The following is a 15,973-nucleotide window of genomic DNA, read 5'->3' on the forward strand; positions in this document are numbered from 1 at the left end:
CCTGACTTATAAATTTATTTATAATCCAGTGATATATATATATATATAAATATTTTAGAGAGATCATATAACATATGATATAATTAAATAATTTATTCAGTTTTCATAATAATTAAATAATTTATTCAGTTTTCATAATCTTTTCAAATTAATTCATTCCGTCTTATCTTAAGAACCAAAGACACTATATTACATGTACATAGTTTGATAAATTTAAGAAATATAATAAATAAAAAATAATTAAATTGTTACCCAAAAAAGATATCATATTATTAGGTAAAGACGGGACCTACTTAAATACCTTTACCTGCGTTTCACATTACTCCCAAGCACATTACCTCAATAAATCGGCAATCCAAACACACTGTTAGTGAGCTGAGAGCACTTTAGGTCCGTTCAGTGGGGAGCATCACACAGTACCCACCAGCGCCAGTTCGCTTTGGTCCGTATAACCACCAAACCGCGCCACGTCACACGACAGCCCTTGCCACCTGGCATTATCACACGTGCCTTTCCTCCTCACCCAACTTTTTTGGTCACGTTTCAAATGTGCTCATTTCTTTGCTTCCCCTTTAAATTTTAATTTTGTCCCCATTTTGGGATAAGTTAGAGGAACATATACGCGAATCTCAAACGGAAGAGCGACCCATCAAGATTCCCTCCCGAATACTTTTTTTTAAAAAAAGATTTGTTTATGTTTATTACATTACATATTCGTGCTACATTATGCAACTGTTAATTAATTAAATTATCGTCAAAGTTAAAGTCAAGGGCCTAACGGGGGAACTGAGATATGCTTTTTTAAAAATACTCGTTCATCATCGGAGCGTCACATGTTTTTAGTAAGGGTGTACGTCATTTTCCTTTTTCCCTTTTTTTTTTTAAATTGGGGCCAACGTCATTTTCTTGTGTGTGTATGCATGGTTGTTATGTATTGCATGAAAAGCTATTAGGTTAGGGGCTAAAGTTGATTCCGATGTTTCATACTTTATGAAACCGCTATAATTTGTTCAACAAACGCATTTACCTGGACAATCATTAACATGGATCCACCTTCTATTATTGGTTGATGCCTGGCATAAATTAATACTCCTCTATTATGCTTAATATACAACTTAATTGTTGAGTTGATTTTGATCTTAAATATAAGATATATTTATTAGTTTTTCTTAAATTATCTTTATTGATACTTTCTCGACCATAATCAAGTAGAACATGAAGGGATGATATTAAGAAAGATGATTATGGTATTTTAGAAAAAAAAATCATATTTCTTATAATTAACTGATTTACCTGATTTCTTTAATATAATCAAATTAGTTAAATAAGTTTTATATTAATGACCAGATGAGTACTTTCTTTCTCTTATATGAGAGTTAATTGAAGAGTTTATTTTAATCTTAAATATATATATTTATATATATATATATATATATATAAGATTTTTATCCACTCATCAAATCTATGATTCTCCTCCAAATTATCTTTATTAATTACATATTCTCGGTGGAGTTTTTATGCTTTCATAAATGCGCTAGCTTCTTTCTAAATGATTAAATAGGATATTTAAAAAAAATACATATTTTTTACATACTAATTTTCTTAATAGCTCTAACATTTATTAGATGGAGCATTGTTTAGCAAAAATGCACTTTTTGTTGAAATATTTTATACTCGTTAATATATGATCTAATTATTGAGCTGATCTTGATCTTAAATATAAAATTTATTTCTCATATTTATCTTTTTTTCCCTAAATTACCACTATTGATACATAATCAAGTAGGAAAAGAAAAGAGGATATTAAGGAAGAAGATTATGGTGTTTTGAAAAACATGTCATATTTCTTATATTTAACTAACCTGTCTAACTTTTTTAATATAATCAAATTAGTTGAATATGTCTTACATTAAAAATCGGAAGAATATGAGATTTCAATGTCATTCCTTATTTTATAAAGTATGCTTTCAATTCTCTAACTTTAAAACCATTTAGTTTCAAATGATCCTTTCTTTGGCAACTACTGTTATGTAATTTTTTTGCCAGCTTCATCTTCCTTATCTAATACTTTTTGTCACATTACCTTAATTAATTTCACTTGTTTCTTTTTCTCTCTTTATCTCCTCTATTTTTTTAATCAGCTCTATCTCCTATATTTAATACTCCATCTGATATTTAATATCAGCGTGTTAGAGTTATATAACTAATATGTGAATACTGAATGAATTAGTCATCTATAATAAATGTGGTCGTAGGGATGAGTATTCAGTTTTCAGTAAAAAATGAAAAACCAAATTAAATGAGTTGTTAAAATGGAACCGAAACTGATCAATAGAAATTAACTGAATTGAATTAACCAAGATATTTTGGTTCGGTTTTTGATCTTAGATCGGTTTTGATCTTTTGAGATAATGGGTTGTAAACTTATTTCACAAACTGTCCCACAATATATATCTAAAAAAAAAAGATATAAAAGAAAGTTAAAAAAGGAAAAACTAGACAAAAAATAGCTTATCCAAACGGCCACAATGGACGACCTCAGAGACAATGGCAAGACAAGTTGAAGATGAAGGAGAAACAACCGAACATAGGACAAGAATTGGAAAATGCACACAGACAAACTGGAAGAGTGGCGAGGCAAAGAAAGACACAAACTGGTGGTCAGGCAATGGACGACTCGAGTTGAAGACGGTGCTCGGCGGCAAAGCAATGACGGACTGAATCGTTCCGATCCTTCTCTCACCTGTTAGGTGACATACCTTGATTCTGGAAGAAGGAGTGGTGAATGGCGTCAATGAAGTTGGATATTGGTGATGAAGAATGGAGGAAGACGATGACCACGACGGAGATAAGAGAGATGGAAGTCATGCGATACAGCGATTGATAATAAAACAGCTGACCACATTTTTTTAAACCATAATGCTGATATGTTGGACTTGGACTTAAAAATAGACAAGACTGTGGGGGCTTTTTTTTTAATAATTTCGGTTTAAACTGAAATGTTTTTTATACTAACCAAAACCCAAAATTCCTTTAAATATAAATCAAAAACCAAATTAATCAAATCCCAAAAAAACCGAATTGAGTTCTGTTTAGTTCAGTTTTTGATTTTAGTACTAATTTGCACGCTCCTATTTGGTCGATCTTTTCCTCTAAAGTGAATGAAAGAATCGATTCAACAATTTATTAATTGAACGAATCATTGCTGATTTCCCAATAAGACTATATATTTTTAATGGCAAGAACGTGTACGGAAAACTGAAGTTTGACTTTGACCCGAATCAGTTCATGAAGCCTCCGAGCACCACATCCAATGATTTAGTTACTTACGTAGGCTCTTGCGTCATTCACCGGGTCACGTGATCATGTGATGTGATGTGACGTGACTTCCTTGTCCTCCTCACGGATATTTTGAATTTGGATGAATGATATTATTGTGATTTTTAATATAGAATTTAATTATAGAGTTAATTTTAATTCTAAATATAAAATTTATTTTTGATATTTATTAATTTTATTCAAATCACTCTTATTGATACTCTCTCATTCATAGTCAAGTATGAGAGGAAGGAAAGATATAATAAAGATGATTAAGGTATTTTAAAAAAAACATATCATATTTATTATAGTTAACTAATTTACTTAACTTCTTTAATCTAATCAAATTAGTTAAATATGTCTTATATTAAGAACTGGAGGAGTACTAAAATATCAATCAAGGTCCTCTTTCACGTTGAAATACAAAATTAATGTGAAATTATATAATTCAGAACCTCCATGTTTTGTTGGAGCCATTTGAGTTGATTGAGATTTAGCATCTTTTAAATCATGTTTGATTCTTCATGAGTATGATAAGTGCGTGAATTCTTTCCATCAAATTTAAAATGATAAAAAAAATATAAGGGGAAAGAAAAAGAAACTCAACATGTTGACAGACTAGGTGCTTAGAAATATACTACTTCATGAGTAGTTTTAATTTACCAAAAGTTCTTAATACTACTATAAGATTTAGATAACTACTTTACAAATACTAAAAAAATTAGTTAAATTAGTTATTTGTTAAAAAAAATTATTTTTTTTAAATATCATTGTTAATCATATATATGCACCAGGATGGAAACATTTTAACATATGTAATCATCTTATATTTAGGACCAATTTGAATCTCTAACTAACTCTTATATTTAATACTAGGGGTAGTATGTATTTTGATGTATTTCAATTGTGAAGGGCTCCTTTCCTCCTTCGAAATTAATTAAATTTACTTCTACATAAAAGTTTAGAATCAAATCCTGATTCACTTGAAAAAATGAATGCTCCTAATACCCACATCAATATGAGATGATTAATTTATTATATGTTTATAAAATCCCATCAACATTAATTGGAGTTAATGAGGGGTTAGTTTAAGTACCTACGCAAAGTATTTAAAAGATTAAATTAATCGAATTTTTAAATAAGTTAAGATATTCAATCATAAGTTACTTCCTAAAAAAATCAAGGATTTTCAAATGTTTGATATTTTGGTGAGGTTCTATCGTTTTCCTTCTTTTCAATTAAGCCTGTTGAGGTCACGTCGCATAGGTATCAGGCCTCTCTACTGAACCTGGGCCTACGTATTGGACATCCCTTGACCACAAACTTCGAAAAGGTGTGGCCCATTTTTGGGCCCAAATGGTGTTCCAAATTGACTCTGGTGACGTTAAGCTGCTAGAAAATAATACGATAAACAAAAATATAAAATCTGCAATTCGAATCACTTACTAATTATGTTCAATTGATATGTCTTTAAACCATAGAAATTAAATAGTGCGAAAAGCTTCCTTTTATCTTAAGATAAAATATTTTCCACGAGCCGGACCAAGATGCCAACTAAGCCGAAAGTGGAATAAGAGGAAGGGCCGTAGAGAATAATAGAATATCCTAAAGTATGGAGTGGGATAAAGTAGAGGAGATAGCAAGCATCAAGCATGAGATGGATTCCCAACTCCCCCTTTCTCTATCTGTTTCTATTTTGTTCTCACCACTTTTTTCTTTAATGGACTCACATGACTAAAGACTGAAGATAATTCATTCTCCAGACGAATAATGCATATTCTCCTCTTTTTTCCCCCCTCTTGTTACCAGAAACTCTAGGTAAATTCAGTCCGTAGGATTCGTGATGATCATGGCATGTTTTCAGGCTCGGAAAACGATTATAGAGAATGGGTAAGGTCTTCAAATTAATAGCGAAATTCGAACTCGTCACTTTATAGTTTACAAGTCAATTCCTCACCAATTAGACTTATTCACAAGACATGACTATAATTCATTTCGGTCAGTTTTCTATTTATTCTCCTCTTTTTAACACCGCATCAGACCCTCACCCGAAGAAAAACAACAAAAGAAATCATAAGTAGAATTAGCCACTACTTACAAATATCCCATTTATTCATTACTATAATTCATTTTGATCAGTTTTCTGTTTACTCATTTCTTTTGTGTTTTTTTGGGCCTACAATCTTATCCAAGTTAATCGGCCCAAGTTGATTTTAAACCCCAAAGTAAGATGCAAATCTTGAATGTGGGCAATAAATAAAAAGATAAAGATAGAGATGGAAGGTGCTTGTGAAAATTGAAACATCTCGTACTGTGAAACACCAGACAATACACGTTTTTTTGGCGTCTTCACACTTCTTTCATCTCCAAGAAAAAGTTGGAAAAAAAAAAGGAAAAAAATATCCATCACCAAACTGGAGTGCATATAAACAAACAAAACAGGCAAAACCTAAACCTCATACAGAAGAATGAACAGGTCAGCCTAAAGAAATTTGATAGTTACATGGAAAATATCAACTAAAAAACCAAAAACAAAAAACTACACATATGAAACCAAAGGGGGATTTGACCCAAAAAAAAAAAAGTAAAAGAAAAGAAACCAAAGGGGGGAATGATTGTGATAAAAGTTTCTGGAAAACCTATGTACCACGTCGCTTTCCAGACAGACTGATAGAGCTAACTTTCATGGGAGTTGCCACCACCAACGGAGCTTCTGGAGAATCACTAACAGCATAATTGTCGTGCATAAATCGCGATTCCACAATGGACTCGTCCTTCAGAACAATCTTATAACAGTAACAGCTCTTGAGCCCTTGCTGATTTCTGTAACATTCATGGGCACTGTTCTTCACCTGCTGAAAGTCCCATATCACACTAAACTTGCCTACTGTCGCAACAAGGTGGCGCTCCTGTTTGCCATTCTCAGTCACCTGAAAGAGAGAAACAATTACAAATGTGAGATGCTTGTAGCAGATGCACAAGATCAGAACAGTGAGAACAGTACTAAAAAGGCCCTTCCTCCACGGGGGCTCATGCCAGCTTAGGCATGCAAGGGACAATAGGGATGTATTTCTGTTAGTAATTTCCATCAATCCATGAACGAGAACTTTTTGCTTGCCCTTATAATCTTTTCAGTATAGAAACATGAATACGGGACGGTAGTGTTTTTTCTAAACCTAATCTTATTGATCAAACTTTAGCTTTGTTTTTGTCAGCAGCATTTACGAGTTTTGCAGGGAAAACCCTATAGAGACAGGAAACAAAGGCTTCAAACATTAAACGATCTGAATGCATACTTGTAATTTGTGTCAGTTTGACCAAAACACGGATAACACTCGGGCAGATATCCGAGTTCACCATATACCAAAATAAGTCAAAGTAATTATGCTAATATAACTAAAATGGCTGGAAAAACAATATCCACAACAAAAGACATAGCATAGCATGAGTAAGTTACAAGTACGATATTATGTTGATCATAAAAATAATAATTAATCAATTTGATGCATAATGCAGGGGGCAAAGAAACAGTTCATCTAACAAAAACGGAATCAGTAACAAACTGGCAATTAAACGTGCTTTATGGCACCAAGGTAAAAGGTAAATAATTAGGTATATCAGCTAGGATTTTATTGGAACAGCTGCGTAATTTAACAATAAAGAAAATAGTACCTACCCATGAAAAATGGCCGCCATGAAACTTATTGTTTGTACCCGCCAAATGTGAATCAAGAGGAGTCAACTTCAACAGTCTCGGAGCTGGTATTTTGTTTCCCATTCGTCCAGTAAACCCAGTCTTTGTTTTCCCATCTTTATCAGTGAACAAAGTGCAAATCAGTACCAAATAAGTGTCAGTAGTGCCAAGAACCCACTTCCCATCATAAGTAACATCAACATGGGTGATTGGTGAGCCTAGCCCCGGAAAAGCAGTCTTTGCTTGCCGCATTGATGTCTTTGAATACAGACGTATTTTTCCATCAAGAGACCCTACAACAATCGAACCATCTCCAGTGGTTGCAAAGCATTGAAAATTTGTTCCCCTGGAGAATTGATGCCCCTGATTCCAATGCAACACTGGAGAATTAGCCGTTGCAATACTTTGGACCATTCCTTTCCTGTCACGCATATCCCATTGACAAAGCCTATTATCATCTAAGCCCAAAAAGGTCGACTCAGAGGGATCCAACTGCGATCCCTTAGTATCATTTGTGATATCTCTCATGGTAATATCAGCTCCATCCTTCTCAAACTTCCATTCAGTGACAACCTTACCAGTCTCAATATCAAGCTGGTGAAGACCTGAGGCTTGTGGTTTCCCTTCCTTCACTGGACTCATAAGCATCATATTAGTTTCTGCCCTCATTAATAAGGCTTTCTTTGCTGCTGATTGCCCTGAACTTGAACTTCCCAGCAACTTACCACCATCAAATTTCACAGAAACACCCTTCCCATGAATTCCATGGTTAAAATTTCGGTAAACCTGAACGCCCATATCGTTCACTAAGAAACTATTATCAAGTGCACCCAACGTCAAGCTCTGCACTCCTCCATTAGCAGCCTCCTCAAACTCCTCCATCAAGTCCTCGGTTTCCCTAACAGGCGTTGCCGGCTCAGGGCTCTTCCCGAACCCATCATCTGCATCCTCCCACACCGAATCATCAGCCGCCTCAGGTTTCACCCACCCTAAAAATTCCTTCCCATAAATCTTTATCTTGTTATCTTCCGAGGCCTCAAGCCCATACACATTCTCAAACAAACAATTCTGAAATTCTGTCACAAACTTCCGGTAGGCTTCGTCTGTGGGGAATTTCAACGCCCACACGCCGCTGGACACGAAGTCAACCCGACGCTGATCGCCAAACAACTTCAATTGCATTTCCGAAGAAACCCTAACTCGAAGCTTGGAACCTACCTTCAGCACCCACCATGATTCTCCCTTACCATATGATCCCCCTTCTTCATCATCGTCATCATCCTCGGGGTTATCACTAGAGGCTTTGACAAAAGCGTAGGATGTGCGTTTATCGGAAATGATCCACTTAGCATTGGGAGTGTTACCTCCGATGTGAAGGTAAAGCTTGACAGCGTTTTTCAAATGAGGGGTTTGCGAGGACGATTGGTACTTCAGCTTCAGCGCTTTGAGCTTCGCGTCGACTTCATGAAGCTGATCCAATGATGCTCCGGATTTGGCTCCGGAGGAAGTTTTAGAATCGTCATGGTCTTCTTCGCTTTGTTGTTGCTCATCGTCTTCCTCTTCGTAATCAGAGTCGGAGACATCGAGGCCCTCGCGGCTCTGAGAGGTTCCCATGGATGACGAATTTGGGAGAGAAGGAAATTGAAATAACGATGGGATACTGATGAAAACTATGAGCCCAAATTTTGAAATTCGTAATCTTTGAGGGGTTGCGATGAATAAAAAGTTTGATAACGTCCCTGGCGGTTTGTTAGGAGGCTCTCCGCGTCGCGTCCATGAAACGCACTTTTCCTTACCGGCGAAGCAAGGGGAAAAAGCATAAATAATAAATATTAAATTATTAATTAAAGGGTGTCCCACCAAAATTTCAAGAGTTAAGATTTGCCCAATCTTCAGTTTAACAGACATTTGGCTTCGTCCGGATTGAAAATTTTTGCACCGCTTTTAAGAGTTGATAGGCATAAATTAACAACATACTTAAAAGTTTAAAATGTCCATATTTAATTTAATTATACATTGCATTTACAGAGATTCCAAGTGAACATCATCTATTCTCATCAGATAACTCTAGCACAGAGGGAAAAAGAAAGTTTATTATTTGTTTATCTTATTACTTGAATTTTAAATATGGAAAGTACTATAATGTGCAGATGACAAAAGGGCAAACAGTTGGAAAAGAAAAAGCTTCTTCTTCTTCTTTTTTTTTGGGTTGGGGCCAATATAAAACTTACGTAGAATAGCTTATAAATAGTTTTTTAAACGTGATTTACAGAATACGAAATAAGTATATGAGAGGATTTTTATCCCTGTTTACGTAAAAGTCCTTATAATTATAAGCATTTTTGTAACGTTAATCCAAATAAACCCATATTCCCTTGCTTTTTTGGGATTTGTGACAATGTAAAAATTTTAACTCAATTGATTTTAATTTAGGGGTTGCTTAGATATAATGATATTAAGTGATTATAAAAACATTTATATAAGTCGAGGCAAATTGTAATTAGTTTGTCAAACATAATGATATTGATAAACATATTTATCAGGTGATATTGCTGAATATTCTATATAATTATATATGAGCAATATTCTTTCGGTTGATTCTAATAATATAAGCAATATCTTTTGTTTAAAATTTTAAACTGCATTTTTCATTTTTATGCTCATGAAGTGCAATCATCTACATTTATGATATATTTATTGTTTTAAACTAACTTTAACTAATATTTTAATTTAATTTACAAGACTTGCTTTTATGTTTTGTTTTTAATTTGCTTTTTTCATTTTTACACTCATTAAGTACAGTTATCTACGTTTATGATACATTTATTGTTTTCAATTAATTTTAACTAATACTTTAATCTACAAGACTTACTTATTTGTTTCTAATAATAGAAGCCATTCTTATAATGCTCATTCTTTATATTCACACACACAAAAATTTACAATTAGATTAGAATTAATTGAACTAATTGCATCAATTCAATTTTTTTATATATAAGAAATTTAATCTTATTGATAAAATACTACATTCGATCCTTAATATAAGATATAGTTGACTAATTTGAGAAAATTAAGAAAATTAGTTATTTGTAGTAAATAGAAATTGTCTTTCTTAAAATATCTTTATTAATCACATGTGCTTGCATTATCCATTGATAGTAACTCCTTAACATATGCAATTATTATAGAAATTACTTGAGATAAAATAGATAAATATTGAAAACAAAATAAATGTGAGTGTTATATTTAAAATCAAATTAAAAGTTAAAGATGGTATTAAATTTCTGATATCGGATGTAAGTGTTGACTTGTCGTTGACAGCTTACGAGGTTCTCAGCCAGGGGCCGACGTCGTTGTTAGAGAAACGGGTGGTTGACAGGGTCAAGCCACGAACGGTTCTATTCTACATTTCAGCATGGCCCAGGACGTGTCAATCGCCTCTGAAATCAGAATCAGCACAGGCCATGTCATGCACCTCCTTTCTTTTCTGCTCCATTCCCACATCGCATGCTGCTTTCAGGTTGGACGGTGGGTTATGACGTCATGGGCCCCTCCGTCTTCCTCCTATGGCTCCTCCTCCTCCTTATCCTCCCCCATTTTGCCTTTCCCTCTGATCCTCAAGGTACATTTTCCATATACTTCATTTCCTCAAACTCCATTATCACCAGCCAGTTCAGCCAATTCTCCGCCACATAGATTAATGGGTCTACATGGTTCCCCCTCCCCCCACCCAACAATGTCCTCATCTTTAGATGCATTGAAGTTAAGAGTTTTCCTCTCCTAATTTCGCCTAAAATTGGTTTCCCCTTCACTGGTCTCAAGCCTGTCACGTAAAATTTCTGTAGTTCGTTGACATTGTTAAATTTTAGAACCGCGCTGATTTTGCAAATGCCAAATTTTATCTGTTAATTTACTTGGGTCGCGAGTGTAAGTTTGTTGTTAAAATGACGAACTTTGAGATATCATTTTAACCCTTAAAATTGTTCAATGTAAAAGGAAAACACGTTTTGAACATTATAATTTTTCATCATCTGAACTTTTATATCAAGCAAACTATAGGTCACCGTGTTGGCTGCCCAATGTAGTCTTTTGAAGGATTGGACAGGCAACAATTAAAGAAAGAAGGGTATAACTTGGGTCCTTTATTCATGGTCACAGGGTATTTGTTAAATTGCGGAGGCTCGGAAAATGTTACCGTGGGAAGTCTCAATTACATATCTGATCAGGACTTCATCAAAGTGGGCAAGATCACTCCTATAAAGTCAGAAAACTTGGTTCCCATATTGTCCACAGCACGTTACTTTCCTGACACAAAGGCAAGAAAATACTGTTATTCTATACCTGTCAGCCCCCAAGGCAAGTACCTTGTGAAAACCATATTCTACTATGGAAGTTTTGATGGAGGGAAGGAGCCTCCTGTGTTTGATCAAATTGTTGGAGGGACCAAATGGAGCATCATAAACACAACAGAGGATTTTGCCAAAGGCCTTAGTTCCTACTTCGAGGTCGTAGTGATGGCCTTTGGGAAGAGGTTGAGTGTGTGCTTGGCGAGGAATAACCAGACTGGTAGTTCCAGCCCTTTCATTTCAGCATTGGAGGTGCAGCCCTTAGATGCTTCGGTGTATAATCCCACTAACTTCACCAACTATGCCCTTGTCACTGTTGCAAGGCATAATTTTGGAGAAAAGAAGAAATCATTAGGTAAGCTATAATTTGCTCGTAATCCTCTAATCTTGTAGGGTTTTCACTAGTTAAAATCCTATTTCCCCTACTTGACAAATATATGCATTTAAATTGTCATCCACAGTTGTGTTCTTTCATTTTATTTCATTATTTATTACTACCTCCGGTCTTTAATATAAGACCCTGTTTGACTTTTATTTTGATCCTAAATATAAGACTCCAATCCACTTTGTCTCTCATATTTATACATTTTTTTCCAAAGTAGCTCTTCTAACAATGATAGTTCTAGTAATACACTTGATTAGTAAGGATATTTTAGGAAAGACAACATCTATTTAGAACAAATAACTAACTCAACTTACTTTCTTAATCTCTTCAAATTAGTCAACTGGCTCTTATAATTAGGACTGGAGGTAGTAAAATGCTTTCAATGTCTCCTTTCGATCCCATCTTCAACTATGAATCGTGTTAAATCAAAAACTGACACGACCCATGTTAGATCAGTTCTAGTCAGAAATTTTAGTTTCATGAATTTCGAAGTTTTGTATCTCTAAAATTCACCTGCACTCATGAATTTTTTGAAATTTGAATTTCTATTGAGGGCTTCTTATATCATGTGGACTGAGTGCTGGGCATAAGTTAACAAGTGTGGGTCAACGTTAAGATACATTCAATGTTAGTTAATGAATGGAGATGGGATGGGAAGATAACATTGAAAAGACTTCCATGAATAAGAGATTAATTAAACTGAAAGAACATAGAAGGCTAAATTAGAAATGGAGTTGTATTAGGTAAATTTTCTTGGTGTTTTCTATTAGATTCTTTAATCAAACCATAAGACGCAAGAAATTTTTAAAGAATCAATCATCATGTAATGCACAACTTTTTCGGAAGGGAAAAAGAAAAACAAAATGGCATATTTTAACAGGGAAAACATCTAAAAACTGTTCCTAAAATTTTGCTCATAAAATATATACCTATAGACCTATTTATCTGTCATGGACTTAGACATTTACAAAACTTTTGCTTTAGTGATGCAGAATCATATGCAAATAAAATGCTGGATTTTTTATCTGGTCATGTATGGATGATATAAATTGAAATGTGGATTAAAAAAAGAGATTCCTATGGTTAAGATGTGTGTATGTGAAACCAGCTATCCTGACGATAAATTCAACCGGATGTGGCAACCATTTCTGGACCAGAACCCTTTTGTACTGAGCCATTCGAATGTAACTTCATCTGATTTCTGGAATCTCCCGCCAGCGAATGTATTCCTATCTGGAATTACAACTAGCCGAGGGAAGGTGCTTGAACTTCAATGGCCGCTTGTGTCCCTTCCGAGCACCAACTACTACATAGCCCTATATTTTCAGGATAACAGGTCACCAAGCGCTTACAGCTGGAGGATATTTGATGTTGCTATTAACAACCAAACTTTTTTCTCCAAACTTAATGTCACAGCCAGCGGTCTTACAGTTTATGCTTCGAAGTGGCCACTCTCTGGTCAAACCAAAATCACTTTGGCCCCTAGAGAAGGGAGCCCCGTTGGACCTGTAATCATGCTGGAGAAATCTTACAGCTTCTTCCTCTGGGGGGCCATACTATTCATAGAGATGGTATCTTGTAGATCTCTCTGTACTTCTTTGCAATTTTTTGATTGAATTTTAGAATCATAATGAAGACACTCCATTACATGATCTGATTTAGTTGTTATGACGTACTGTTTATAGTGACTGCGATGGAAGAATTGGCAAGAAGTTTTGACAATCCACCTCCTGATTGGAGCGGGGATCCTTGCCTACCTAAAGAAATTCATGGACTGGAGTTCGATGTTCTGAAGAATTCATTTGTCAGGTCATCTCAGTGTAAGTTCGAGTAGTAACTAATTATTGGATTCAATTATTTGAAGTTCTGAGTTTCATTTCAATTTTTTTAAGACTCATTTAACTTATGTCAATATGCAGATGATATTGAAGTGGCGTAGTATATGCATGATTCTTACTAATAAAACTTATAAAATGGCTAAAAAGTAGACAATAGAGTGAAAATCACTCAGGTGTGTGACATGTGGTAACAAATATGGGATGAATAAGCAAATCATGCATGCCTATGATGCAAGTACGGCACTGGATGGGCGGCACCAACAGAATTGAATGATATTCTTGCGAAAGTTTAATAAAAGGGTTTATGTAAATTATTGCGTTTTAAAACTATAACAACCCTGGCGACTAACAGTTCTCCAGGACCAAATTAAAACTTGAATAAAAACTAAAGACTAGTCGAGTAATTTAACCGAACTTGAATAAAAACTAAAGACTAGTCGAGTAATTTAACCGAACTTATCCTATGCTCCTAATGTGTAATGGTGGACTCGGGCCTTTTTTAATTCTGGTTTTGGCATGAAGGAACTTGACGGACGTTGGGCTGTCTGGGTCACTTTCTCCAAGCATTGGCCATCTAACTGGGCTCATAAACCTGTAAGGAATCTATTCCTTTTATTTTAAAAATGGTAAGTAATTTATTTCTCTTGGTTACAACTCAATCATGATACCGTGTTATTGAAATTATTGGCCCCAGTTGGCTACCTGGAAACAAACTCTCAGGAGAAATCCCCGACATGTCTAAGCTGAAGGAGCTGCAATCTTTGTATGTAGACCAAGATGTTTTTATCTTCAATCCTTACTTGGCAAATCTTTGGTAAAAGTCTTGAGTATTCACAACGCGATTCATTGGAGAAAACATGACACAGGGACAACTTGATAACAAAAATAATTTTACAGAAGCTTTACCCTTTATTTTACTCCTTCTCTGAGCTTTATTAATATAGCTGCTGTGACCTGATGTTAACTTTTCTGCCTCTTTTCTTTCTTTCTTTGTTTTTATTTGGTCACTGTTCCAATGAAAGGCATTTGGAGAACAACCAGTTTAATGGGCCAATTCCTTCGTCACTTGGGAAGTTACCAAAACTGCGCGAAATGTAAGATGTTTGCCATTGCAGGGACACTGAACGGATCGATGTTATTCTCTTCTTTCTCAGGTCTTCAGCTTACTACTGAATAAGCTTTCTGCTTTGGTATGACAGATATCTCCAGAATAACAAACTAGATGGCAAAGTTCCTCCGGAGTTGCAAAACCAGAGTAGCGTGAAAGTATAACCAAGTACAGCACCTCTTCATAATCTGATAGGTTTTTTCTTCTTCTGCCTTTCAACTACGCCACACCTACTGGTATGTTTGGAAGATTTTAGAAATTATCTCCAAAGAAAAGAAAGAACTTAACCATCACTTCTGCCTCCTTCCATCCTCTTTATTATTGTTCTTTTTCGGTGAATTTCTTACTTCTCTTCCACCAAACTATGCTTTCTGACAAGGCCTTTTGTATTTTTAGGGAGGCTCCTGGAAATCACCTGTCAGAATCAGCTTTATGTCGCTGCAAAAATGATGATAGGGGAGTAATCACAAATTTCTTTGGCAATTTAGTATGTGATCAGGGAGCCTTTTAGGCCTTCAGTGCATACAAATCATTTCTGCTTTGGCATTAATTGGTGTACGGGATTCATAATGTAAATCAAAAACTAGCTTCACTAAACACTCTATCAGCAAAAAGAGCATTATTACGCCAGGTGATTCATTCTGCTTAATTTACCTGACGGTAAAAATGACTAAGGGTTGCTTATGTTTACCTTGCCATACGGATGTAATTGCCACTGAATGTGGCTGAGGGTATATAGAATTGATTATTCTAATTGTTCTCACTGTGACTCCCTTGTTCATTTCTAATACATATATGCATAATTGTTTTTATATAAGAAAAATCAACAAATCAACTTAAAAACAAACAGCAGTTTGCATAAATAAACTGTTCATATCTAGAAATTACAATCTTTGTTATTTCTTCTTGAATATATATAAAAACAGATCTCTGGACAAAAAGAAACACTGGAATGATACTTTACGACAAATCGTGTTTCCCCAACTTAATACTAGAAAAGTTTTAATTTCTTTCACAGTCTTATACTTCCTTCTGTATTTGATATAAGAGCTAGTTAATTGAGTAGATTAAGAAAACTAATTAAGTTAATTATTTGTAATAAATTGGTGTTGTCTTTTCTAAAATATCTTTACTAATCAAATGTATTGGTTAGAACTACTATTATTACAAAGACTATCTTGGAAAAAAATAGATAAATATGAGTGACAAAATGAATTGATATCTTATATTTAGGATCAAAATAAAAGTCAAACAAGCTCTTATATTAAGGATCGGAGGTAGTAT

The 15,973-nt window shown here is 34.7% G+C and overlaps 1 protein-coding gene and 1 pseudogene across 1 annotated transcript; one reads left to right on the forward strand and one right to left on the reverse strand.

The window, feature by feature from the left end:
• Window positions 1-5,718: 5,718 nt before the first annotated feature.
• Window positions 5,719-8,678, reverse strand: LOC114737363 (protein CYPRO4). The gene is made up of 2 exons (XM_028925285.1): window positions 6,995-8,678; window positions 5,719-6,248 (listed from the first exon to the last, which is right to left on the reverse strand). Exons 1-2 carry the CDS (start codon window positions 8,624-8,626, stop codon window positions 5,958-5,960), a joined length of 1,923 nt encoding a protein of 640 aa, XP_028781118.1. The 5' UTR covers window positions 8,627-8,678; the 3' UTR covers window positions 5,719-5,957.
• Window positions 8,679-10,519: 1,841 nt separating this feature from the next.
• On the forward strand, window positions 10,520-14,900 carry LOC114737361 (probable LRR receptor-like serine/threonine-protein kinase At1g67720; annotated as a pseudogene).
• Window positions 14,901-15,973: the final 1,073 nt, after the last annotated feature.

This window comes from Neltuma alba, unplaced genomic scaffold (assembly GCF_004799145.2).
Source record: "Neltuma alba isolate B1F8T4 unplaced genomic scaffold, ASM479914v2 tig00013436_pilon, whole genome shotgun sequence".
Taxonomy (NCBI): domain Eukaryota; kingdom Viridiplantae; phylum Streptophyta; class Magnoliopsida; order Fabales; family Fabaceae; genus Neltuma; species Neltuma alba.

What these genes read in the sequence shown, in the direction of transcription:
- LOC114737363 (XM_028925285.1), bottom strand. Translation starts at nt 8,626, where the DNA reads ATGGGAACCTCTCAGAGCCGCGAGGGCCTCGATGTCTCCGACTCTGAT. An exon ending in ATGGCGGCCATTTTTCATGG is followed by an intron (nt 6,249 to 6,994) that starts GTAGGTACTATT and finishes TCTCTCTTTCAG; the next exon opens with GTGACTGAGAATGGCAAACA.